The sequence below is a fragment of the Pseudorasbora parva genome, chromosome 16 (genome assembly GCF_024679245.1).
Source record: "Pseudorasbora parva isolate DD20220531a chromosome 16, ASM2467924v1, whole genome shotgun sequence".
NCBI classification, from domain to species: domain Eukaryota; kingdom Metazoa; phylum Chordata; class Actinopteri; order Cypriniformes; family Gobionidae; genus Pseudorasbora; species Pseudorasbora parva.
In genome coordinates, this window is record NC_090187.1 from 24,155,826 (window position 1) to 24,183,494 (window position 27,669).

The 27,669-nt window shown below is 37.8% G+C and overlaps 2 protein-coding genes across 2 annotated transcripts in view; one reads left to right on the forward strand and one right to left on the reverse strand.

The window, feature by feature from the left end:
- Positions 1-332: 332 nt before the first annotated feature.
- pdcd10a (programmed cell death 10a) lies at positions 333-24,726 on the reverse strand. Its single transcript, XM_067419977.1, has 8 exons — positions 24,567-24,726; positions 16,275-16,443; positions 9,398-9,451; positions 6,813-6,930; positions 6,063-6,189; positions 5,562-5,640; positions 4,841-4,923; positions 333-891 (listed from the first exon to the last, which is right to left on the reverse strand). The coding sequence occupies exons 2-8, from the start codon at positions 16,362-16,364 to the stop codon at positions 810-812; spliced, it is 633 nt and encodes a 210-aa protein (XP_067276078.1). The 5' UTR covers positions 16,365-16,443; positions 24,567-24,726; the 3' UTR covers positions 333-809.
- A 323-nt stretch (positions 24,727-25,049) lies between these two features.
- Positions 25,050-27,669, forward strand: part of serpini1 (serpin peptidase inhibitor, clade I (neuroserpin), member 1) — a 34,904-nt gene continuing 32,284 nt past the window's right edge. The window contains exon 1 of the mRNA XM_067419976.1: positions 25,050-25,186. The gene's annotated coding sequence lies outside the window, so the exon portion shown is untranslated. The remainder of the gene's footprint in view (positions 25,187-27,669) is intronic.

Genomic DNA, 27,669 nt, shown 5'->3' on the forward strand with positions numbered 1-27,669 from the left:
TTAAGGTTGAACCACTGGAGTCACAACGATTATTTTAACAATGTCTTTACTACCTTTCTTTACAGAAAGGTAGTAAAGACATTGTTAAATGTTAGTGTTAATTATATTGCTATCTATGGAGAGCTCTTGGATTTAATCAAAAATATCTTAATTTATGTTTCGAAGATGAATGAAGGTCTTACGGGTTTGGAACAAAATGAGCATGTTTAATTAATGACAGAATACATTTTTTTGGGTGAACTAACACTTTAAGGTAAGAATATCAATTCTTAACCTTAACTATTCTAAATGCTTAAATGGGGATTTTAAAAAGAGAACGAATTCAAAAAAACTTCAGTTTGACATGTGCTGTTTATTTGAACAATTCTGTTACCAAATATCTATTAAATATACATCTCTCATTCAAGTTCAAAGCATCAGAGGAGACAGCTAAACCCCAGCATTTACAAGCACGTCTGGAACACCCCGTGTCCCTCACCTTTAAGGCCCCCAGGCATTTGGCTTTTTCTTGGACTGAATGGACAGAACGAAAACACTTCGGAAGCGAGAGAGAGGGAGAAAGCAAGCGAGAGGCTCCACAGCTATAGTGTGACTGTAAAGCTCAGGATATGGGAAACACTGGGTGGTCACTCCAGCTCATGAAGAAGATTAGATTTAGATGGGGTTAGAAACCATAATAGAAGCCATCCTGCCTTAAGTGTTACTGCCAGGAGAAAAGAATCATAAATTACAGTCCAAAGTTGTTGTTGTTTTTTTACATTGTTTATATAAAGGTTATTAAAAAAAAAAAAAAAACACTTCTAAGATTCCTACGCAACAGTTTTGAAGGTCTGCAGTATCAAGTTGGTTTGGTGGATAAGCCGGTTGGCACTGGCAAACACATTTATTGCCCTGGAAGAAAGGTGGAGAAGGAAGGAATACAAATTAGTTCTAAACACATTAATATTATGGCTGAAATTACAAATGTTTTGCAGCAGCACTTTTTAGGCTCCCAACAAGAGCTAGTTTAGGTTAACATTTAATTCAAAATGAGCTGAAAATGACCAAAAAGCGCAGTAAGAGTGAAATGCCATTTCCAAAAAGATGGAAATTTTATACACTTATGCGCTCACCAACCACCATCATTACTGTCGGCTCGGGGTGCTAATAAGGCACACTACTGTTTAAAAGTTTGCAGTCAGAATAAAGATAGCTTTAAAAATAGATGCATTCATTTATAGTTTTCAACATTTATAATAAGAAATGGAAAAAAAGCATGAATTTTGAAGGATAATGTGACACTGAAGACTATGATGCTGAATAGGGATGTCACAAGTAACCGCTACTTCGGTACCAAGTCAGTACTGAAATATAAAAAATGTGACGATGCCAACATTTCTGTAGTACCGACTCCTGAGTATATTTGGTACCCGCGGTTGCATTCAGTCTGGCTCCAGACTGTAGCTGAATATATAGAAGTGTCTGTGAATATTAAACGCCAAAATACTATTTTTAAATAGCACTACTGCATGTTCCACTGCTCTGTGTGAATGACGGGGACGGGCGCACACACACAAACACGCACGACACTCGCTCACTGTCTTTGTAGTATCTGCCAACTGCCGTCTCATTATATGAGGACACGAACGCATGAACCATCACTTCATGAGAATTTACCATTTCATTTGAGAAAACGGTCATATCATGATCACAGACACTCAAAGGCAACCCATCAAAGTAAAACTTTGGCGTAACGTGAAGAAATTGACAATATATTAGGCTACTGTTGTACAGTAGATTTAGCTACGTCTCAATGTAATAATACAAATAATTCACCTCTACCAATAATTATAATGCCTAGATGGTTGCTTATTTTTCACTTGATCTTTAAACAATGTTTAATTTTAAACAACAGCCTTTAAATGTTTATGTATTATTTACTTACAATGATTATAATCATAAATAGTAAACTCATTGAATTTAAAGGGGTGATGAATTGAGAAATCAACTTTCCCTTGAGCTTTTGATATAAAAAAGGTCATGGTAATATAAGATTATCCTGTAAGTTTCAGAGCTGAAAACCTTGTTAGTCAAAGAAAAGCTTTTATAGACACCATGCCCAGAAAACTATCGTGTCTTTAATCCTTACATCATCAAGGGACGTGTAATTCACTAGCCCCACCCACCAACTGATCGGATCATGCTAGCCAGCAGCAATAAACATGTGGAAGAAGATAGCAAGATATTGCTGAAGAACAAAGTCGCTGCATAAGCTTCCTTCGGATCCTAATATTAGCGATGTGTGATGCTACATTTATTTTTAATGAAGTTCCAGCTCACGTGGGGAAGACCGTACGCGTGTTCGCTTCATTTCACCGCTGAATCATTTGTAAACAAGTCTCAAGTGCTGGATTTGCAGACACAATACTCAGCCTTCTATATTGGATCCGAACGGAATGGTGCAACATAAAGCCCTGCATTTATGCCCGAGCCCGACGGGCCCCGACTTTTTTACGCCCCTAGGGCCAATTTTCACGTCATACCTAAAATGCGGGCCGGGCTTCGGGCCTTTTTTAGGCATCTCCTTCGTTTTATATTTATTTTATCAATTAAAAGGAAAAATGAGTTCTGCGCTGGTGGAAACAACACGAGACCATAATAGCTAACGCGACTGTCAAGATGGCTCGCACAGTGTTCAGAGCATAGGTTCAGAGTCCGTGCCAGCAGCAGCGGCGCGCGTTTGTTCAGTGCAGCTGCTAGAGTTAAGGCCGGAGACACACTGCAAGCGTGGTGTGAGCGTGGTGTGAGCGTGGCGTTTCTGTTGCGTGTCATCCGCGGGGCGTCTGCTGCTATTAATGTACAGGGAAGCCCTATACTTCATGTTAAATATAAATATATTGCCTATTGATACAGCAAAGACAACGTCGGCAGTAGCCGGCCCATGCCATATCCATGGTATTGACGGCAAAAGGCTACAGAATATTTCGTTCTGTATTGACTGGTTTAATATTTCAAAGTCGATAATTATGCTGTTTTTTATTATTACAATTAGGCCTATCTGCATTTATGTTACAGACTTTCAAACAATTGTCATTATGAAAATGTCATTATGTGTCACAATGTGTTATGGGCTATATATGTTGTAGTCAGATAGATATGATGGTGCTGCAACACGCATCGCCGCAAATGACTAATGCAAGCCAACGCAAATGGCCGTAAATGAAACTTAAAATAAGTCTAAGATGGTCAAAAACACAATCATCTTCAATAAAAATGAATGAGACTAAATGATCTTACCAGTGCGCTTAGGTCGCGCTCTCTTATGTGATCTTTGAATTTGAAATAAGCTGCTGAATAAAATGCATCTTGAATCTTTTCCTTCCGTTGCTATAAACTCCGTTAAATGAGCATACCACGGGAATTGAAGATCGGATTTATATTCATTTGCGTAGGTGTAAGGTAGGCTATAAGACAACCTGCATGTTCTTTTTTTATTTTATTTGTTTAGCTCCGTTTGCGAGAGCCGCGAGCAGAATCAGCCTGCCTCAGCTCGTCAAAAATGCCTTTTAGGCTACTGGTGGTAATAGTTGGCGAAATTAACTAACATTGTGATGCTTGAAGTGTTTTATGGATTTTATTATAGGCAAGACAAGTCAAGAGTTGATATGAGAGACTAAATCGATTAAATATGCGGTTAACTCACTGTCGGCCGCTGGCCGCTTTTGGTCGTCACTTAAAAAAATTAAAACTTTAATTTAACAAACAAAAAAATGCTCTAAACATTTTTCTAAATTAACTTAATAAAGAAGCGAAACGAAATATAACTACTTTGACATTAAAAACAAAACAGAACTATTTTAATGGCTGCAATAATGTAAAAAAAAAAAAAAAAAAACGGGCTCCAGTCAGACTCGGGCCGAGAATTTTGATAAGCTGTCGGACACGGGCCGGGCTAGGGCCTCAGCATCTCGGGCCAGGGCCGGGCTAGGGCCTAGATTTGAGGCCCGTGCAGGGCTCTAGTGCAACAAACTTATCTGAGTAAAATGTATTTTTTATATGTAATAGTACTAGTCCCGGGGCTATATGTTTTCCAGACGGGCTATAGTGAAATAATATTCCTTTCTTGATCTTGGCGCGTGTGTGTGTGTGTTCGCACTTATAGCCACCGATTGTGCTTTCAAATCAATCCCTCCCTCATGTGAACTGAACTGAAAGGAGAGCTTAAGCTCATTAAATATGCACATTTTCTTCATCCCGAGCCGTGGGCTTTTACTTTCAAGTCTCCAGTGTGGCACACCCATCAGAACGCAGCGTTTTGGAGAGAGCCTCAAAACCAGTGTAGAAAATAGCCTATTATTTATTAGTTATGTTGTTTTTGAATGTAAAAACCACACAAACATTATTAGTTGACCTCAGACAACAGTATAAAAAAGCTAGTTCATGACACCTTTAATAATATTTTTGAAAAATAGTTAAAATAAAAATAAAAACATTTTGCTGTGGTACACAAATTGCTGTGGTACGGAATTTTATGGTATTGGTACCGACTACTGGAATTTTGGTACCGTGACATCCCAAATGCTAAACAGTTATATTTCACAATATTACTATTTTTACTGTATTTGATCAAATAGATGCAGTCTTGGTGAAGAAAAGGGACAATAAGTACTGTGGCAATTTTATCTATGCATATTATTGTTATTTAATTTCCCAATCAAATTCCATGTACTAGTTCTTTGATGGAAGCACAAAAACGACCTATTATAAATGTATATGGAGAAAGAAAGAAAAAATGTTGGCAAGGGAAAAAAAAGAAGAGTGATGTGCAGTGAAGATAATGGGTGATTCTTAATTTCCATACTTTCCGTCTTTGAAGTATGTTTTCAGAGTGTCGCTGAAGCTTTTTGAGTGTTTCACAAACTCTTTCTTCTGATGCTCAAGTGCCTGGAAAACAAAGCCATTTTAATTTCTTCCTTCAGTAAGTGAGACAGTATACTGGCTGCATCGATCTAATAATGACTGTGCGTGCGCACGCACGCGCGTGTGTGTGTGTGTGTGTGTGTGTGTGTGTGTGTGTGTGTGTGTGTGTGTGTGTGTGTGTGTGTGTGTGTGTGTGTGTGTGTGTGTGTGTGTGTGTGTGTGTGTGTGTGTGTGTGTGTGTGTGTGTGACAAAATGTCTCCACAAAAATGGCAATATCCGAAATCCTTGTCCTTGTGGGGACATTTTTTGGTCCCCATGAGGAAAACATCTTATACATCATATAGAAGGAGTATGATTTAATAAGTAAAAATGCAGAATGTTTCCTGTGATGGGAAGGTTTAGGGGCAGGGGCAGTGTGGGGGGATAGAAAATACGGTTTGTACGGTATAAAAACCATTACGGCGAGGAAAAGTCCCCATAAAACATGGAAACACTACGTGTGTGTGTGTGTGTGTGTGTGTGTGTGTGTGTGTGTGTGTGTGTGTGTGTGTGTGTGTGTGTGTGTGTGTGTGTGTGTGTGTGTGTGTGTGTGTGGTGCCTGTATCAAAGGCAAATTTCTGTTCAATGTCAAATTGAATTGATAGTAAAGTATGTGACTCACCCTTCTGTTCTGGTACTGGTATTTCTTAAAGACATTGTTCACTGTGTCCAGCAGTTCTTTTATCGCACTGGCTATATCTCTGTGGACACCAATTAAACAAATGTTCAGGCATATTTTATAGAAGTCATGTGACTTTTCCCACTCATGAGCCATATTTATGGCCATCAGTGGGGAAAATAATGGTGGTGAATACTAAAGATTTCACTGTTAATGCTTTTTACATATAACTGTCAGAATTCTTACAATTTGAATTTAAACTGGATAAAAAAACTCAGAAACCCTCAGAAATCAAAAGAAAGGAAACATATGAAACTTTATTTTATATCAAAATGCCAGATGTCGCTTTAAATATTAAATAAATACTTCAAAAAGAAACTGTCAGGGCAAGTGTTCAAGTAGGCGCTGACGTAATAATACGCAAGTCATGATGACGCAAATGGAGAAAAAAAAAGGCAGGAGAATTTTTTTTGTTATTATTTGTGCGTATGAATATGTTCTCACTTGATTGTCTGCAGAAAGCGGACTCGGTCATTGATTTCATCAGGGATTTTGCTGAGGATCTGTTTCAGTGCGCGAGCTCTTTCGTTGAGGTCCTTGAATTCCCGCTCGGGCCTGTCAATCATGTACTCTGCACACAAAGCACACGCCCACAGGAAACACTCAGTCACCATAGCAACAACAATTGAATTCTAATGACCAGTCATTAAAATGTGATGCACTTAAAGACATAATAGAACTTTTACTACTTTTAATGGCCAATCGTGATCGACAACCATTTGCATTGAGACCATAATATGCTAATGAACAAATGCTGAAATGTCAAATGCACCGCAGATGCAGAAACTTCTATATTATTCTGTAAACACAGTAAGGAACCTCACAAACAAAGTATACACGAATAGATAGAGACAGCAGGAAGAGCAAAACAAGGATTTTACAACTGGCTTGGATTAAATTTGGAGGTACATTTAGTATTCTTTACATTCAAAATCAACAAAAATGAGCATTAGCCAAAAACCCAGTGTGTTGCTGTGCATTCATTAGCAGGATACATCTGAACATTTCAAAAACACTTGCAAATAGGAAGAAATTAAATTATGAGGGAAAATACATTAGTGTCATTACCGTTTAATTCATGGGGAAACAGCTCCCCCTAGAGGCAAGAGGCTGCAACTTTAACAAGACTTTGCCTTGCAAACCATACAAGCGTGTTTTTCTCCTCTTCAAAAACTGTAAAAAACTAATACACACCCTCAACATCTTCGGCAGCCATGCGTAATAAAGACTCTGTGAAGTTGATCTCCACGTTCTTCTTCTCCAGAATTTTCATGATAATATCCTGAGTCAGTCCAGGGTTCTCTTTCTCTGCCTGACATGGACAAGCAAAGAGCACAAGTAAGCCCAAAACAACCGCAAAGCAGTTGCATACACACATATATATACACACATACATACATACATATATATACACACATACATACATACATATATATACATACACACACATATATATATATATACACATATATATATATATATATATATATATATATATATATATATATATATATATATATATATATGAATGAGAGAGAGAGAGAGAGAGAGAGAGAGAGAGAGAGAGAGAGAGAGAGAGAGAGAGAGAGAGAGAGAGAGAGAGAGAGAGAGAGAGAGAGAGAGAGAGAGAGAGAGAGACCGGTATATATATATATATATATATATATATATATATATATATATATATATATATATGAAGTTTCAAAATTTGATCAACATATAAAACTCTTCTTATATTGAAACTTAAAGATAAAACTCTTCTTATATTGAAACTTAAAGACAAAATCAATGTATGTATATTACTATCAGGAAAAGAGAAACATGTCAATATGCTTTTTCTTCTAACATGAATTTATATGAATGTTACACAACAATATTACAGAGCCATGAGCAGAAATGGAGCTGCCAAGACAGTCAAAAACAAGTCTGCACCAGATTTTTGAGCTCAAATTTGACACTAGATCAGAAGACCCTGAATCAAAACGAAAACAGTGCTTTGTAGCATTTTATTTTCCCCTCTGGTCTATTTATAATGTTAGTTACTTGGCACCAAAATCAACTATGACCAACTTTCTTTGGAATTTAGAATTAAACTGGCCGTTTTGCTACTATACGTTTAAAATGTAACCATTATAACTGTTAACTCTTTCCCGTCACCGTTTTTGGTCATTTAAAAAAAAAAAAAAACGTTCATGTTGTATGAATGTCTGAACATGCAATATACCAACAAAAAAAAAAAAAGACCAGATCACCCCTTGAATGTGGGCAAGCTTCATAAAAAGCAACATTTTAAGTAAAAAGCTGAGAAAATCATGTTTGTGTCAAAGACTACGTCTGGATCAGATTCAGTACGATGATCAGAACACTATAATTGACAAAAGTATTGGGACACCCCTCCAAATGATTGAATTCAGTTCACTCTCATGGCCAAAGGTGTATAAAATCAAGCACCTAGGCATGCAGATACTTCTACAAACATTTGTGAAAGAATGGGTCTCTCAGGAGCTCAGTGAATTCAAGCGTGGTACCAAGATAGGTTGCGATAGGTTACCTGTCTAATAAGAAATTTGTGAAATTTTCTCACTACTAAATATTGTACAGTCAACTGTCAGTGGTATTATAACAAAGTGTTTACAATTCACACTTCACCAGGAGATTGACTGACAGGTGATCTGACCAATCATAATTAGCCAGCCGCCGAACCCGCCATTTTTTATTTAATTTTTAGATTAATGTCGGTGGACTTGAACTTGAAAAAAACGTGTACTGACGTCTTTCCGTGTTTGAAACAACATTCATGTTTATTTTATACTATAAAATAACTAGAAGGAAGAGATGATATGAGATGATGGTTCACGAGCAGCTACATTAAAGAGCCACAACATTTATTTTTTACTAAATTCATTTAAAGTTTCTAAATTAGACATTGGAATAACAAGTACTGGTGACTCATGCACAATAAGACCAGGAACAGGTATTATAGGTGCACTATGCAACTTTCCATCCACTAGAGTTCGCCTATTCAAAACAAATGTGTAGTTTGATAACGCAACGTTTGAGCGCAGCATCTTGGGACATGTGATCTACACCTCACAGCCGGTTGAAAATAGGACACGGGCTGAAATCACGTTCATGCATGCAGTTATTAACGTTACTGTAGTGTGAAGCAGAGCAAGACCGAGTGTTGTGGAGCTGAGCACGGCCGCTGAAGCGATTGTTACACAAATACCCGCCTCGCGAACACCGGGACTTTTATTATGACGAGACGGGACACATTCGCTGGGCGCCTGCACTATTTCCGCTCTACCGGTTATGATTATGAGGTAATGCAGCTCTGTTTATCATATTAGATACATTTAAGTGTGCTAAAAATGATGTTATGACGTTGCTCCGTGCGTTCACTTGTTCACACTGCTAAGAGTAAAGCGCTCCTGCCAAATAAAACACGAAACCGAGGGTGACGCAGACATGATGCAATTGACAGGCGACTTCCTCAGAAGCTATGCTGAAACGTCCCGGTCCTTGGTTAAAATAACAATTTTCTCACAATTTACAAATAGTTGGAAACATTTGGGATATTGTAGGTACTCAACCGAACAAAATATATAACACTGGCCTAGTGGTTTTTGGATATTTTACTGCAAAAATACTGCATAGTGCACCTTTAAACAAGTTAATGGGATTCATTTTGATTTCACCTTGAAGTAGATCAAAATCAGATGGTCTGAAGGTGATTTTATGACATGAAATATATGAAGAATCACGGCATGTTTACTCACCTTTATGAAAGCTGCTCTCAAAGTCTGTGCTGCAGACAGATTTACTCTCTCCAACTGTAAAACACACACACACACACACATACACTTAATTTACTGCCAGATAAAGAAGGTTGTTTGGTTTTAGTGTCGCATAAATTATACATAGTCATTATCACCACATTAAAATGGAAATATAGTTGGTCATGGGTGTAGAGTTTGCCTCTAATTAAAGAGACATCAATTAATCCACAGCAGCACATGTAGACTGTGTAAAAAGCATGTGTTCTGTGTTAACTGTGCTCATAAAAGAGAGTATGACAATCACTTATGACATGTTAACCAATGTTACCGAGTCAGTGTGCATATTTAGTCATAAAATGGGACAACTTAATGGTTATCAGATTTTAAGAAGACAATATTCTATTTGTGTAGCTCCCATTGATTAAAGAAAATCACCAAAGTTAACAGTCCAGTATATTACGGTCTACCATAATCTATTGCATTAAAGGGGTTGGCGGTTAAACCAAACGCTTATATCACTTTAACATATCACAACATAACTATTTTTGTGGTCAATGCAACCCCAACATTTATCTGAAATGGCAATGTAACATTCAAAGTATACAATATGTTGTTCTTTTGAACTTTTTCAGCGAATCCTACAAAAATGTATCAGTTTATGCAAAAATTAACCAGCACAAATGTTTTCAACACTGAAAATGATAATAAATGTTTCTTGAGCAGAAATTCTTCCAACTAGAATGATTTCTGAAGGAACATGTGACACTACTGGCGTAATGATGCTAAAAATTCAGCTTAAATAATAATTAATAATATTATAGTGCCCCTATAATGGTTTTTCAAATATACCTGTTCATGCAGCATGCAATATAGCTTATTGTGAATGAAAGTGCACAATAAAGTTATTCTAAAAAAACGAATTGATTCTGAATCATTTTATTGATTCGAATCCCACTGCGTGACGGCTCTATGTCACTAAAAAATACATTTGCATGATGCCCGCCTATGTTTGACATTGTCCACCCGTGAAGAACTTGTCCCGGCTTCAAACACGTCATTTTACTGACGACTGCTTCTCAAGTTCAATGATTCGCAAAACGATTGCTCTGGAAAGATAGGTCAGTACTCAGTTTATTTGGACCAGCTTGCACCTCAGAATCACAACGTGGAAGTATGGATAATTATTGATGTATATACTTTATACCGAGTGTTCATAATACATAGTTTTGTTTCCGACTAACTCACATTATTACTGTCTTACTGAAATAGTTCTGCCAAGCAGCTGTGGGCCACTATTATCTAAAACTGTATCTGTTAATGCAGACTGTCTGTCATTCATTCTATTTTAAGTAAAGATGGAGCAAGGTTTGTTCTACAAAAGTTTGTTACATCCGTCATTCACAATTGTGCTGGGCTAACGTACATATGCATCGTTATTATTGATACAGTTCCCACATGAGCACCCTATAAATTAGAAATATACACATGAGTTTGTTGATGGACATACACTTGTTAAAGCTGATGGTGAGGAATTACAATTGAAACCTCTTATAATGTAACTCAAAATTAGTAGTGCATCACTGAGAAACGTCCTGCTCAAGTTGTCCTTGCGATAGTGGTTCGGGTTGAACTATTTTTTCGATGTTTCATCATCGCACTCGGATTGATATGGTAAAATCGACGTAATCATTACGGTCTTTACAATCGCTGAGCTGTAAGAAGCAGAGCTGACGTTTATGGTAACGGGCATTTCATTTCTGATGTGTGCTAGAAGCGTAGACAAATCAAGCGTAGAGAAGGGATTAAGAGAATCAAGGGTTGCATTCACAAAACATTTTATCTTACCACTAAGTTCTTCTAAATGGCAGTAAAAGTTCTTAGTTACGAGTTCTCTCTTAAAACCTATTCACAAAGCTGCTGAGAGCAACTTTTACTAAGGAATAGAGAGAAGTCTTAAGCTAAGAGTAAGGGCGGGTTGACCTCGTTGCTATGGATGATGTCATCCCATGTACTAACTATGACCACAGTGATTGGCTGATGGGGAGGGATCTCTGTCAGTGATTTAATTATAGAAATATTTTGTTGAACAAGGTTTCATGTTGCTATATTCAAAAAAAATGTTTTAAATAAGAATGTTGCAATATTCAAATTAGGATTGTCAAATAAAAATGTTGGCCTATTCAAATAAAGATTTTACAAAGTAGGCAAAGTGTCACTAATTAAACTAGAATGGTAAAGCTACACTGTGTGATATTTTCCCCCATCTAGCGGTGAAAAGGTATATGACCATCCAATGAATAATAGTTTCTGTTCCTCTCAATTCTGATTACGGTTTAACTCCTACGGTGGCCGATTTAGTCCAAGATTAACATGGCAATCCCCCTCTTCACATTCAACACGGTGTCATCGAGTGTTAAAACGAGAAAGGCGAAGCTTGAATTTATGGGTATGTCCCTCTTTGGCTAATGTACTTTCAAGATGGAGGGGCAACATGGCGACCAGCATTCGAACCCCTCACCCGTATGTATTTTCAATGGCATATTATAAACTTATGAGAATACTTCATTACTTGAAAGAAGTAACTATACATTAATGAGCACATATATTTTTGAAAGAACTAAGTGTTTTTAGCTAAGAATAAACTAAAAAAATTACACAGTGTAGCTATAAGCTAATTGTCAGTGTCTGGACCTCAATAGATTGCACAATTCAAGCGAAAATTCTGTTTTATAATCAAAGTTCGTGAGGAGCATGTTCAAACTGTCTATCTAATCAAAGCCAGAGAATGTATATACACAGCCGAGAGCCGATTTGCCTAACGTTAGTTACTTCCACAGTTTTCTGCATCCCTCCGCCACCCAGTTCCTCACGGTCTGTCTTCTATACGGGGCAGAACTCTGGGTTTAGGCTAAATTCTGAGCTCGGAGCCCTCGATCGCTTCAGACATCATGTTAGTGATTTGGTCTTAGTGACTTAGGAGTCTTCTTGACTACTCCTACCGTTTCATAAATTTAGGAGCTAGTTTTAGTGCTAAAATGCTTTGTGAAATACTCTTAGAGCCAAAATGTACACACAGAAAAACAGGGTGTCAAAATTGTACCTTTATGGGTACAACAGCTTGTCGCTGGGGCAGTACCCTTAAAAGGACAACTTTGTACCATTTTTACCACAAAAATATTCATAGTAGTACCTTAAGGTACACATTTGTACTCAAAGGTACTAATATGCACCTTTTAGGAGTAAAAAAAGGTAGAAAGTTGTCCTTTTAAGGGTACTGCCCCAGCGACAAGCTGTTGTACCCATAAAGGTACAATTTTGACACCCTGTTTTTCTGTGTGTAGGAGTCCTAAAATTACGACTGACACGCCCATTATTTTTAAGTTTCTCCTAAATCGGCAAGTTAGGAGCTGCTTTTAGCCTTAAGATGTTTTGTGAATACAGCCCCTGATTTTTCCAACAAGTCGTTTGAGAATCAATGAAAAATGTGGTGATGTGAAAATATTTTGTCAATTTCATGTTGTTTTTTTTTTTACCTTTGACGCATGTAAACCTGTTGTAGGAGACCTTTAACATAGCATAATAGGGGCACTTTAAAATATATACAGAAAACATGCACAGTATTACAGTTTTTACTGTATTTGATCAAATAAATGCAGCCTTGGGGATAAGAGACTTCTTTTAAAAACATAAAAATAACATCCTTACCAACCCCAAACATCTGAACAGTACATTTCTTGGAACGTGGACACAAACTAGACTCAAAAGAAAAGAAGTGACACTACAAAATGTTTCTAAAATTACAAGTTACAAACATAGCAGCTTGAAATGCATTCATTTTGTAGGCCTAACCATCTCAATCAGTTAAATTACAACAAAACTACATTTTCCAAATTACATTTACCGGTAATATGTAACATAAAACATTTATTAACCAACAACAAAAATGATTAAATGTCACTCAGGAACTTCAGGGAACAGTACTGTGAATCATTTTCAACCTTTTAACTGAAAAGATTCATACTGAAACTATTTGCTGAAATTAACTAGACATGAAGAGATTGAAAATGAAGAGATTGTTATTGCCTAAACCTCACAAAAATGCTGAAAATGTGCTTAAAAGATATATTGTAACCAAGTTACTAACTCACATGTTTAAGTACCGTAAGTTAGCAAAGTTCCATTCATGTAGTACTGACTAGGGATGGGACGAAATATCGTTTGACAAAATATCGCGATACAAAACGTGACGAAACGCATCGAGGTCGAAAAAAATGTATCGCGAAATAAAGATAGATGGCACTGCTGCATGATTTGCGTAGAATGAGGGTGGGGTGCAGCAGCAAACATTAATAGGGAAAGAAAAGGGTTGACATTAGCATTAATATTCTAAACCAAAAATGCAGTTATTGCCTACATAAACTACCATATTTTCTGTTTAACTTTTATTAGACTCCAGAAAGAAAAGGGCGTTTTTTCACTGAGCACATTCTCTGCAGTCTGAGCGCGATGCACTGCAGCTCACTCTCGCTCATGTCTGAGGTAAATCATTAACACCATCACCGCTTACAGTACACCTGTTTTATTGAACAAAATACATTACAATCGGCTAAAACGAATGCACAGGTTACTTTCCTGAACAAGCGCGCTCCCGAGTCCGTGTTCTTCACACTGTCCACGTGAATCGCGGCCCAGTTCGGCGCGCACGCGCAAAATACCGGCAGTTCAACAGGAAATGCGGATCTCTTAAAGGGGCCGCACTATATTCCTACTCGTGTAATATGGGCCTCCTCCAGGTATGGTGTGGATCTGGTTCGCTCACTGGTACACATTAACAATTTTTCATACGAACTTTGCCCTGCTCTGAATTAAACTGCCAGTGTAAAAATTCCCTTTAAATATTCTTAAAATGAGAGAAATCACTAACAGTTACTTACTCATTATTTTTAAGTTTAGGCTTAAGAGAACAATTTCTTAGATAAACATATCTATGACCTTTGATATGTCTAGTCTTCATACTGTATTGATTATTATTGAATAAGTATGGTTTCACTAATAATAAATGTACATTTGCATAAAGCATGTATATTTGTCCATACCTATGTTGATTAGAGTATTAAAAACTTAATTTAAACTTAATTTAAGATACATTTACAATTGCTAAAAAGGTGTGATTAAATTGGAATTAATCGCGAGTTAACTCATGACAATCATGCAGTTAATCGCGATTCAATATTTTAATCGATTGACAGCCCTACAGTGCCCTCCACAATTATTGGCACCCCTGTTTAAGATGTGGTCGCGGACTTCTAAAAATTCTCCTTTTTTTTTTAAACAACATAGAACCAAAATGCAAAAAAAGAGAAAAATCCTACCTTTCGTTTAAGTACATTACTTCGGTGGTAGAAAAATCACAGATTTGAAAAAAATAAAAATAAAATTTGATATCGTATCGTGACATATCGTATCGTAACCCTGGCATATCGAGGTGCATCGTATCGTGAGTTTAAGGGTGCGTTCACACTTGTAGTTCGGTTCGTTTGGTTAGTTTGGTCCGGACCAAAAAACAAAAACAAACATAATTGTCCTGGTCCGCTTAGCGTTCACACGGGCATTTTTAACAGCGAACCTAAAGTTACCGAACCAAAGGCACAGGGAGACGCTCACAACCTGATTGGTCGGCTTATATGACGTAGGAGCTCGCTTACCGAACATTCAAAACAATGCTGTGTGCGGATTACACGCGCGGGCATTTTATGCGTGTACATATGGCATTATTTTTTACCAGAGAACTCATGAAGAGCTCATGAAATGTTCACAACATTCAAAACAACGCTGTGTGCTGGATTAAACGCGATCATTTTATGCGTGTAACACATATGGCATTATTTTTTACCAGAGAACTCATGAAGAGCTCATGAAATGTTCAAAACAACGCTGTGTGCTGGATTAAACGCGATCATTTTATGCGTGTACATGTGGCATTATTTTTACCCGCTGAGAACTCATGAAGAGCTCATAAAATGTTCAAAACATTCAAAACAGCAGCAGGATATCCTGTTGTGCAGAGACGGCCGTTCTGTCGTCTGTACCTGCTAATAATGGGCAACACAGGAACTTTGATGAGAAGAGCCAGGTATGCTTTTTGTGTGTTTTTTCTAGCATTTTCGAAACATGCTCGTCAGACCAAATATTGATGAGGCTCTTCCTCGTTGCTCTACGTTTGCCCTCTAACGTTAAAGTTACTCATTTTGGATACACCGATCTTTCCGCGTCGTCAAATCAGCTGCATTATGCGTGGCATCTTGTGACATTATACGTCCGGTTTTTGGTCCGTTTACATGTCTTTGGTCCGTGTTGCGTTCATATATCAATCGAACCGCACCAGAGTTCGTTTGGAAGCGGACCGAGACCCATCTTTTTAGCGGTCTCGGTCCGCTTGTTTGGTGCGCACCAGAGTTCGGGTGGCAGCGTTCACATATGTTCAAATGAACCGCACTAACCGAACAACCGCACCAGGGTTCGTTTTAATCGAACCAAACATGACAAGTGTGAACGCACCCTAAGTGTATCGTCCCATCCCTAGTACTGACTCACTCCCCCAATTCACATGGTAAGCGATTCTAAAATATAATTTATTCTGACAAGTATTCAAAAATATACAAAGATGATGGCCAGCCAATAACTTCAGCATCCAACTTGGCTGTAAAAAATAATATCAGTGCAACCAGAACTAGTAGTGCGGTAAAATAAGCGAAGTCACTACCTCAGACCTTCCTGAGCATGTGGGTGCGCATCATTTGCATCTTCTAATCCTGAACTGGAGTCTGTGTAAACTAAACCATAACTGAGCTCTCCCACTGGAGATTAACCACCGTACCTCATTGAAGACAGGGTACATCACGGCATAGAGAGTCATGGATACCATCGAGGTTGCGTCTGCTTCATTCTTCATCTCTTCCATTGTCATCCTCGTCAGGGCGCGGAAGGGACGGGGGGAGCGTCATTCACTCCTGGGGGGCTCGCGATGAAGGGGGCCCAGACGATCTCTGAAAGGGGCACCAATGAGAAAGAGATTATAAAAGGGTAGCAGGATTCCATTTCACAAGTAAGGAAATGACATTTTCAACCTGCGTTCAAAGGTAGACGTGATAGCCATGGGAAAGCGCCAAGTTTTCGGTGAGATTTAGGCCCCTCAAGATTAAAGGTATGAGACACGTGGCCAGAGTAAGAAAAATAAAGGCTATTTCCTGGATGGTGCACCCATGACGTTATGATGGTAATGCTAGATTTTGAATTATCCTTCTCAGGTTGTACAGCCCAAAAACAACACAGATTGTAAGGAAAATCTTAAGTAAACATAGCAAAATTCAACAAATGGACCTTTTTCACATATCCAGAGTTCTCAGAAGCAGAAGTCATCATACCTGGGTAAACTTCTATAGTGGTGAAGGGAAAATACTAGGGCTGTCCCTGACTAAGGATTTAAACATTCGAATCAGAATTGTCTAATCTTTTTATAGTCAACTGATAGTCGAATCATCTGTGTGTGTGTGTGTGTGTGTGAATGGGTTGGGAGGGGCATGATGACACTAGTCAGCAGGAGGCTAAAACTATTTTTATTTTCCTATACACACTCCACACAGCAACAACTTTTAATAAAGCGACCAAAACTGCCTGCCAACTGACAGACAAACTGACAAGGGCTTTCTTATTTAGGTTTAAATAAAAGATAATAATGGTGGATAAACATTCGTAAAATGTTTTCTCATCATACAAATATATTAGGGATGCGCAGTATACCGGTACTGGAAAATTACCGGTATATATTTTATTTAAAACGGTACGATATCATGATTTTGCACATTTCGATATATGCTGCTGTTCCGACGTTCACCGCTAGATGGCAGCGTGCTGCCCAAACTGACCCGAAACAACCGGCAAATGTGACAACAAAATGGATAAAGCAGTTGAATCTCACTCAAGATGCCCAAAACTAATTAATAGAGAGAGGAGTAGAAGTGAAATTTGTAATGACTTTGCTTATAAAACTGATGAAGACCCATCAAACCTAGCCAAACCTAGCTCAAACCATCTCAGTTAGACATTTATTTTCTTTTTACACTGATCAACACACATACATAGCCTAACATAGATCGAATATCACAATCTCCAGCGTTTGTTTCAACCGATGACATTTAGATCTCATTATATTTGCACGCGTACTATTGCCCTATTTACATTTGCGTTAGACACAACCGACTGTGTTTATGTGAATACTCACTATAGACGGACATTCGAACATAATTCTGTGTATTTGACTGTTTAAGGAAACTTAATGTGTAATGTGCGAGCTCTAAGTTACAGGCGTGTGTGTGTGTGTGTGTGTGTGTGTGTGTGTGTGTGTGTTGTTGTTGTTGTTGTTGTTGTTGTTATGAGCTCATATCTCCTGTAACTGTTATTACGAAATGCTATAAAATCTCTTGCATGTTCAAATGATTTCCGTTATCCATCCCGAGACCAGCGTGAAATGTTGAATCGGATTATGCAGATAGCTTTAGTGTAGTGCGATGTCTTTTGAAAGCAGAAGCAATTTGCTAATTTTGAGATTTTTGCTGTAAATTATTTCTCACAAGAAAGTTTTCAAATGACTGATTTGATGTGATAAGCTTTGCTGATTAATTTACTAATAAACATTTGTGGTAATTTCCCACTTTATAAACTCAAAACTTGCATAATTGTACTCATTCGCGTGCAATATACCCGTGCTAATATCAGACCGTGTGGTATCGATTAATATCAGTACTTCGGTATTAGATTGTGGTACCGTACTGAAGCCAAAATTGTGGTATCGAGCCATCCCTAAAATAGATAAAAGAACATTTTGATAAATAAAACTAAAAAAAAAATTATTGCCTAGAGAGAGTTTACAGGCTTGTTCTTAAGCCGATTATGAGAGTCGCGCAACGGACGCGAAGCTCAGCGCCACGTCTCGGGTATCTCACACCGGACGCGCACATTATATACGTGCAAGCTAAAGAATTTTACAATTTAGTAAAAAATAAAAAATAAAAGATCAATAGAATTTTTTTATTTATAGTTATATGTTTTCTAACAAAATAAACCAATTAAAACCATTTGTGCGGTGTGGCTTTTGTGTTCATGTTTAAGAGCTAGTCTAATTTCAACATGTAGTTTATAGGAGACATTTGCTAGCCTTGGTCTTTAACATTACTATTAATTTGTTTGCAGCAGCCTACATTACAATAACTGCTGGTTGAAGTGCAGCATTAAAGGTAGGGTAGGTAGGAATGATCTAAAACACTTTTGTCCAATTTTTTTTTAATTTTCTTTATATGTCAATACATAATTATAAAAATGTAAGTACTCTGAAAAAGAGAGTATAAAAATCCAGTAACTCTAGACTGTTTAATCTGCAATAAACACCACTCATTATTTTCGTTCGGGACGAAACAAATGATTGGCTTGGGGACTGTCACTCTCTCTCGCTACCATGGCAACCACCGCTTTCGCTACAGTTTCTCCCCACACATGCGTGCACCCCTAGGAGGAGCTAAAGCATTCAAAATGCACGGTGATGGGTTTTGCAGTCAGTGAAGGCAAACAATGCAAAAAAAGGAAGAGAGTAGGCCTACATGTAAAGGCAATGCACATTAAGTATTTAGATAAAAAAAGAAATCAAACGCGAGTAAATATGGGCGTGGCTTTCCAACGGTGAAAAATGACTCTTTCTGCTGGACAGGTAATCTTTCATTTTGATTATACATTTTTTCGGTTGATGTTTTCATGAAGCACATGTAGCTGCCTAATATAGCATAACATTACTTAGCATAAAGTTACAATAATATACACTTAGCCATTAATAGAGATGATAAATACTCAAAAAGCTTAGTTCAAGTTGATCGCTGTCGTGTTGAATTGCGCAAAATTTAACTTTAGATAACGAAATGCATGTGTAAAAGCTAGTACACCACATCCAGGAACTTTTTTTAAAAACTAAGTTAGCTTTAGCTACAAGTAATCAACAATGCTTTCATCATGGAAACTCTTATGCTAAACACAGTATATGTTATGAATCTTACACGAAATTCATCTTCATCATAGTATAACTGATTTTATTGGAGAAAAAAAAATTATCAATGCTACCCGTTTTTAACTTTGCCTTATAAATATAACAAGCTCGTTACCGAAGTAAACTAAAATATATTTTAAACTTTACCAGTATCTGTATTCTAGCTTGATAGTGAGTACTAAAAGACATACTGATAAAGTTCGATTTTTTATTACATGCGATTCTGACATGATGTGACTACATGCACACCGCTTTTAGCAACATTTTTAGGCCTGGCGGTTCGGTCTGGACTTGATCCATAGAGGAGTAATTATCCCCGAACAGAAACCATTCGGACCAATGAAATCATCAGGGTGGGCTTTAGACGATGACGGACAGATGATCAACAGTAATGTAATCATGCACGTCATCAAAGGTGCTTTGAACATTATATTTGTTCGAATCCTAAACGGAGAGCTTGTTTGTATCTGCATTCACCTTCACTATTTCTCTCAAAAATGATGATCATGTTGGGTAAGTACTCCGTGTATCATTCAATTTGTTTATTTTTTTACAACACCGGCAAAGATTGTTTATTCCAGGGCATGTGCAGACAGGGTTTCCAAGTTTGCAACCCTGTCTTGGGACTTGGCAGCACAGTGCAGTTGAGCTTTATTGACATTTGACAACTAACGTAATGCGTTGCTTCATTGCTCTGATTGGATATAGGTCTATCCAATTGAGGTCTTTCCTGGTTCGGTTGAAACGCCCCATAATCACAGCCCAATGGAGCATATTCTGACTAGAATTGAGTATGACCACGTCAGGCCACAGCATTAATGCAATTGGTCAAATCGCGTTGTTTTGAGCAAATGACTTGTATTCCCGCTGAAAAGCAGATGTTTATCTGCTAATCTCAGTGCATCCAACATGTAGGTGTTTTTGTGTCTTCAGTAGAACACAAATTAAGATTTTTAACTCCAACCGTTGCTGTGTGCCAGTCATAGAATGCATGTGAATGGGTAACAATTCTATGAGAGCATATCCAACAGCCTGGATCGCGCTTCACTTCTGGTAAGGTCAATATACAAGCCTTCACGCGCTTGGTACATCCAGAGCGTGTATTTATTTATTTTTTTGCTCTCATAGAATTGTTACCCATTCACTTTCGAGATGGAAAAACCAAACTCTGGTCAGGCCAATCACATCGCGTAAAGAGTCGGTGGGCAGGCTTAACATAATGACGGCAGATTTGGTGAATCCGCATGCTTCTTGTAAACAAAGAAGCTGGCAAACGGCAGTCTTTCGAATCTGCTGAAGTTACGACTTGGAGTTGAGCCTTTCTTTGATTAAAAGAACAACACTGAAATTCTTAAAGGTGTCATGAACTGGCTTTAAAAAAATGGATACTGTTGACTGAGGTCAACTAATGACGTTTGTGTGTTTTTTACATTCAAAAACATCATAACTAATAAATAGGCTATTTTCTACACTGGTTTCTTCTGAACACTGGAGACTTGGAAGTAAACGCCCACAGATTTACATATTATTATATTATTTGTATATATAATATTTGCATATTTAATGAGCTTCAGCTCCACTGTCATATCTATGCCCCAGTGTCAGTTCACATGAGGGAGAGATTATTTTGAAAGCGGAAACTGCACTTTGTCTTTATCAAACAAACACAATGATTTATTTCTCATCCACCCGCGATTGTATTACATGGCCCGTACCCGCAAGATCGGTTGATATAAGAGCTAACCGCGTGTGTTTTGGTATCCGTCTGGTACAGCCCCCGGGACTAGTACTATTACATATAAAAAATAAGTTTTACTCACATAAGTTTGTTGCACCATTCCTGTCGGATCCAATATAGAAGGCATAGCATTGTGTCTGCAAATCCAGCACTTGAGACTTGTTTACAAAATATTCCGCGGTCAAATGAAGCGAACATGCGTACGGTCTTCCCCACGTGAGCTAGAACTTCATTAAAAATAAAACATGAAGTATCATACATTCCTAATATTAGGATCCGAAGGAAGCTTATGCAGCAACTGTGTTCTTCCACAATATCTTGCTATCTTCTTCCACATGTTTATTGCTGCTTGCTAGCGAGCCGGTCAGCTCCATGAGTCGGTTGGCGGGGTTACTGAATTACACGCGCTATAGAGGCAGGGTATCGTTAAGGACATAAGGATGAAGCTCACAATTGTTTTCTGGGCCTGGTGTCTATATCAAAAGCTCAAGGGAAAGTTGATTTCTCAATTCATCACCCCTTTAAGAAGGGAAGATGTGTACAGAGTTTTGCAGACCGAATATGGAGAAAGATAAATTTATCAACTAGCTCCGCTTCAAGCAGCTCTGGTTGGTTGTAGAGCTATCCAGTTTGCGTGCAGAGGGAATTTGAAAGACAACCGTTTATCCTGCCTCTTGGATTGAGGCATGTTAATGGTGAGTTCACAGACCAAACATCTTGATGTGGGTCAGGCTAGAAACAGATTGGGACACTTTTTGCCTTTGAGATGACTTGGAAAAAGTGTCCCAATCACCTTGAATTGACCCTACAAGATTCACATTTCAGTCTTTTTGCAGCTTCATATTCACAGACACTAGTATCATGGTTTGATTTAAGTGCTGACCTACATTTTATTTATTCAAAACTTTGACAAATTCCGTGGCATTCCACTATGCAGTAAATTCCGTTTTTATGACTGGATTCCGTCTGCGTTGTCTGCATTGCGGATCCTTACAAAAGTTAATTTTGTCCTTTTTTGTCTTATGTTGTTTGATTAAAATTAAAACAAAGACAGCAGCGCAGCAGGAATATTACATTATAATCTTGGATTTTGCAGCAGACATTATACAGCTCAGTGCTTTCATGCAGTAATAAGCCATTGATTTGTTATATAGTTTTATGTTAGCCTTATATGATAAACCTTATAGATGATTGTAAATTGCTCAAAAATCTGCTGATAAATATCAGTGGCCGATACATCGGTGCATCCCTAGCCCATTCACACCAAGATAAATTTAAATATACAAATTAGCATTCACACCAACATAATTATAACATTCAATTTATTACAAATGTGAGCTGCAGTTATGCCATCTGCCCCTTTAAAATGTTCAGTTGAGTGGATTCTTATAAAAATGTTATATTGTTCATCAGCTGAAAGAAAAAAAAAAAACATTCTAAAATTGATTCCAATGATATTTTTCCTCAGTATTGTCATCATTGTGGTAAGAACTTCCTTATTCTCAAACAATTAGAATGCTTATTATCCAGCGTTATAGTAATCGTCCTTGGTGTGAACAGGCCTTAAGTCCCTTTATTTCTTCTCAAAAAGTCTACAACAACATGCCAAACTGTTTATTCCTTCACCCAACACGTGTGAAACAATAGCGCTTCTTGTTATCTGCAGAAGGTCACAGTTCCTCTCAAGCTACAAGGAACTTTTCAAATCATTGAAAGCGAGGCACGCTTATCTCAATGCCGCCGATTCAGGCTAATGGATAGGAGGACGTGAGTCATTCCCACCTGATCGGAAGGCCTTTGGCCCCCGCTGTGGGAGGTGGCCTTATCTGGGTGACATTCATAGGGATCACTGTGACGTTTTCACATAGAGCAGGCCAGGCCGTTGCTTCACTAAATGGTTAGAAATACCAGCACTCCTCTTATAAAACATGGTTGCCATGTTACATATGCATTATAATGACTCACCTTTTTCCTATTGACAAAGGCCAACCAACACCTGATTCCTGTAGTGTCTCTAGTCAGAGTCTGACCTTGGAACTGAAATGAGTAACACCCTAATACAGGTGAATCCTGAATCAGATCCACCAATACTACAGTTTTACATTACAACATATTGAAGATTAAAAGTGAAATTAATGTCAAACAACATATTCACAGCCAAGTGAAGAAAAGTTCTGACTATTATTGAACCACCACAATATACAATAATGCAGATTTGCATAGGTCATCTCGGTTTTGTTTACTGCACTGCTGTAATTTTAAGTGAATATTATAAGTATTTTGTTCAATAATTTTAGTACCTCACAATACTGTAATTATTATATAAATACTCTATAAATCTAAAAACCAGCTTTTATCAATATACTTGAATATGTTAGAACTTGATGGTTTTTAAATCCAATGCTGGCTAACTTTCACAAAAAAATTCTTATTACAATAATAAATCAACACAAACGCTCAATTTTTCAGTAAATACACCCAAAACAATAATTCCTTCCCCAAATACTGGACAGTTAACAATAAAACTAGTCCTTAATTGTTGCTGTAAAGCAAGTTTTTTGCAAATTTCACAGAGCAAGATTCTCAGCCAATTAAAGGACCCTCTGTATTAAAAATATATCCATGTATTATTTGATATATATGATAGGTCTCCTTCATTTCAATGTACCGGTAATCAATCCAGCTATTTTCCTCACACGGTATAAACGTCAACTATGTCTGACTCTTACATAAGTGGATAATGGCATCACTTCAGAATGTAATGACTGATTTAAGCTGTCAGGATGTTTTAGGTTTACACCCAAATGTGACGTCATCATATTTATCAAAACTACACTTGTGTGAAAGACTGTAACAGCTTGATTCTAACGTCTGGTCTTTAACAGATCCAGGATTTCAACGTATCAACATTTGTGACGTTATAACAGCTATCTAACCTGATTCGGATGACTGATTGGTATAAGATCAAAAGTTGTGTAATATTGAAACTGTCATTCTAAACCTGATAGAGCAAATTCCCATTATATTTTCTCTCAGTCTTTAGCAGGCCTGTCTTTACTGTCTTCAAAACTGATTTACTCTCCATTGACATTAGAGGCCTGTTAAAAACTGCTCTGACATGGGCTTTCTTGCCGTGTATAAAACAAAATCAATCAAATTGAAACATCATTACTTTTCTTACTTTCTGATCTATTGTCAAGCTCTGATTAGCTGGATTGCTAAAGTCTCTGTTAGCTAGGTGACTGCTAGTCCCTAAACAAATTATTTTATAGAAACCGCAGCGAAACGAACATCGTTAATTCCAGGTTCATTTTAAAAAGTATGTTTTCAACCTCTCCTACCTGTGTGAAGCTCGTATAGATGTTTATTTGACTGCCGATGAGCTCGGTAACTCTTTTGAATATTTTCCTTTCTGTGTGGATTGGAATCGCTCGCTAAAGACGGAAGTTTTCTGCATGACCAATCTAAAGAATGAGGGGCGGAGCTAGGTGGTGGTGAGCACCAATCAGAGAACAGCGAGGGGATAGAACGAAGCTAGTTGTGACGTTCAGTAGTCCTTTTAAAGACTTCAAATGGTGCAAGGCAATACGCTGAAATTTGACAAAGAACTACAACTCCCACCCCCGCCTTTTCTAAACCTTGCGACTTGCTGTCAAAAGACGGGCGTATGTTTCGGCATATCGCAGTATTCATAGAAACTCTGTTTGGTTAATATGTACTTCTATTTTAAATGGTAAATGTAACGGAATAAGATTAATTTAAGATACAAATATAACGCGGAAGATAACAAATAAAAGACGGAAAAAACAAAAAAGGCTCGTTTTAAAGCAAGGTTTAGGCCTGGCCAATCAGAAGAGAAGGGGCAGGGCTGTCTCTCATAATAAAGGTGTGTGAGGTTGCAGAGACGAACAGGATTTAACATCAGCATCCCTGAGCATCAGCATCGCTCTGACATCTCACGGTAAGAGACATCAACGCATCTTCTTTTCATGTTATTCAAATGTCCCCTATTCAGAATTATAAGGAAAAATGTGTTCTGCAAGGTTTATAATTCATCAACATGCTATTGGTATGATGGGTTTATTCTCTACAAAAGATGGTGTGCAGATGTGAATGTCCTTTAATAACAAGTGTAATGTTTTTTTGTTTTGTTTTTATCAATGTGTACATTTTCCATGTTATCTTCCTCTCACATGTTAGTTTTTTCTGTCTTTGATTTTACATTTGTAATGACATTTCTATGAAGCTTTTTTTACTTGCAGTGAGATCCTATATGCATTTGCAGTTTTAAATTCAATTCACCTACATCTATTTAACATAAATTTAAATCTGTAAAAATAACACAATCCTTGTGGTGAAGAAAATGCAGGATAATTCTGCTGTTGTTTCATATCTTTTAACCATTCGTTCTCCTTGTCTTGATAAGCATGTAGTGTTGTGGGTTGTTGTTGTTTTTTTGTCTGTTTTTTTAGATTCATGGGCTTTTTCTTCATTTGCTATTTTAAGCCCTCTCATTATTGATTCAACAATTCAAATGTTTATATTGAATCAGCTAGGGCAGTGGAGGGTATGTGCAAACTGCAGGCAGCAATGTATCTCCACATCTGGGCGTATCTGGGGATGCGTAAATCATCTCCTGCAAGAAAATCCTGTTTCATGTTTCTGTAAATTAGACACGCGGGGAGAGCGGAATGGAGAACGTGCCACCTTTCCAAAGCCCTACTGCTGGTGTAAAATAGCTGGTTTGTTGCATGCAATTCACGTGAAGATTAGGTGTGCTGGAGAGTATGTGTAATGTGGAGTATATGTGCAAAGAGAGATGCCACTAAAGGAGAGGGGAGGGAAAAATGAGGTGTTAAAGTGCAATCGCTATGAGTAGGGAGGCAATGAAAGTAAGGGATCGATAGGAAAAGGATGAGGAAAGAGAGAGGACTAGAAAGGAACGGTGGTGGGGGGAGCTGTAAGGTGTAAAGGAGTTGGAACAGAATTGCTGCACTTTTCAGGGCTCACACTCACACGTACATATGTGGACTCCTTGGTGTTCACCTCCAATCAGTGGATATTGATTCGCAGATTGATTGCTGGTTTGCATGAGCCATTCATTTGAAAGCATGAATAATGGTGACAGGTCAAATGCTTTCTGAAATGTATTGACAGAACCAACACAGTTTGCAACATATACAGAAAATATATGTTTTTGCTCTATATGTTTTCTAAAATAAGACAAGATTCACTGTTGTAATTATTGCATATAGAGTTAAAATGTTGGACAAACCTAAAGAATTATACTATACTGTAACTTGCTCGGCACAATTTTTGGTACAAACAAATAATTTCTTAAGTCATTTTGCTTTATATATATATATATATATATATATATATATATATATATATATATATATATATATATATATATATATATATATATATATATATATATATAATTATAATGATGCTCCCGTTCCACCACATCCCAAAGATGCTCTACTGGGTTGAGATCTGGTGACTGTGGGGGTCATTTCAGTACAGTGAACTCATTGTCATGTTCAAGAGCTTTGTGACATGGTGCATTATCCTGCTGGAAGTAGCCATCAGAGGATGGGTACATGATGGTCATAAAGGGATGGACATGGTCAGAAACAATGCTCAGGTAGGCCATGGCATTTAAACGATGCCCAATTGACACTAAGGGACCTAAAGTATGCCAAGAAAACATCCTTCACACTATTACACCACCACCACCAGCCTGCACAGTGGTAACAAGGCATGATGGATCCATGTTCTCATTCTGTTTAGGCCAAATTCTGACTCTACCATCTGAATGTCTCAACTCATCGGACCAGGCATCATTTTTCCAGTCTTCAACTGTCCAATTTTGGTTGTGCAAATTGTAGCCTCTTTTTCCCAGTAAAATCCCAGTAACTGAGATACTCAGACTGGCCCGTCCGGCACCAACAACCATGCCATGCTCAAAATTGCTTAAATCACCTTGCTTTCCCATTCTGACATTCAGTTTGGAGTTCAGGAGATTGTCTTGACCAGGAACACACCGCTAAATGCATTGAAGCAACTGCCATGTGATTGGCTGATTAGATAATTGCATTAATGATAAATTGAACTGGTGTTACTAATAATCCTTTATGTGTGTGTGTGTGTGTGTGTGTGTGTGTGTGTGTGTGTGTGTGTGTGTGTGTGTGTGTGTGTGTGTGTGTGTGTGTGTGTGTGTGTGTGTGTGTGTGTGTGTGTGTGTGTGTGTGTGTGTGTGTGTGTGTGTGTGTGTGTGTGTGTGTGTGTGTGTGTAACCTGGTAATCCCTACATTATGGGGACAAAGTGTCCCCACAAAGATGGCAATATCCGAAATCCTTGTCCTTGTGGGGACATTTTTAGGTCCCCATGAGGAAAACATCCTATAAATCACACAGAATGAGTTTTTTTGAGAAAGT

What these genes read in the sequence shown, in the direction of transcription:
- pdcd10a (XM_067419977.1), bottom strand. Translation starts at nt 16,364, where the DNA reads ATGACAATGGAAGAGATGAAGAATGAAGCAGACGCAACCTCGATGGTA. An exon ending in TGAGAGCAGCTTTCATAAAG is followed by an intron (nt 6,931 to 9,397) that starts GTGAGTAAACAT and finishes TGTCCATGTCAG; the next exon opens with GCAGAGAAAGAGAACCCTGG. An exon ending in GGCTGCCGAAGATGTTGAGG is followed by an intron (nt 6,190 to 6,812) that starts GTGTGTATTAGT and finishes CTTTGTGTGCAG; the next exon opens with AGTACATGATTGACAGGCCC.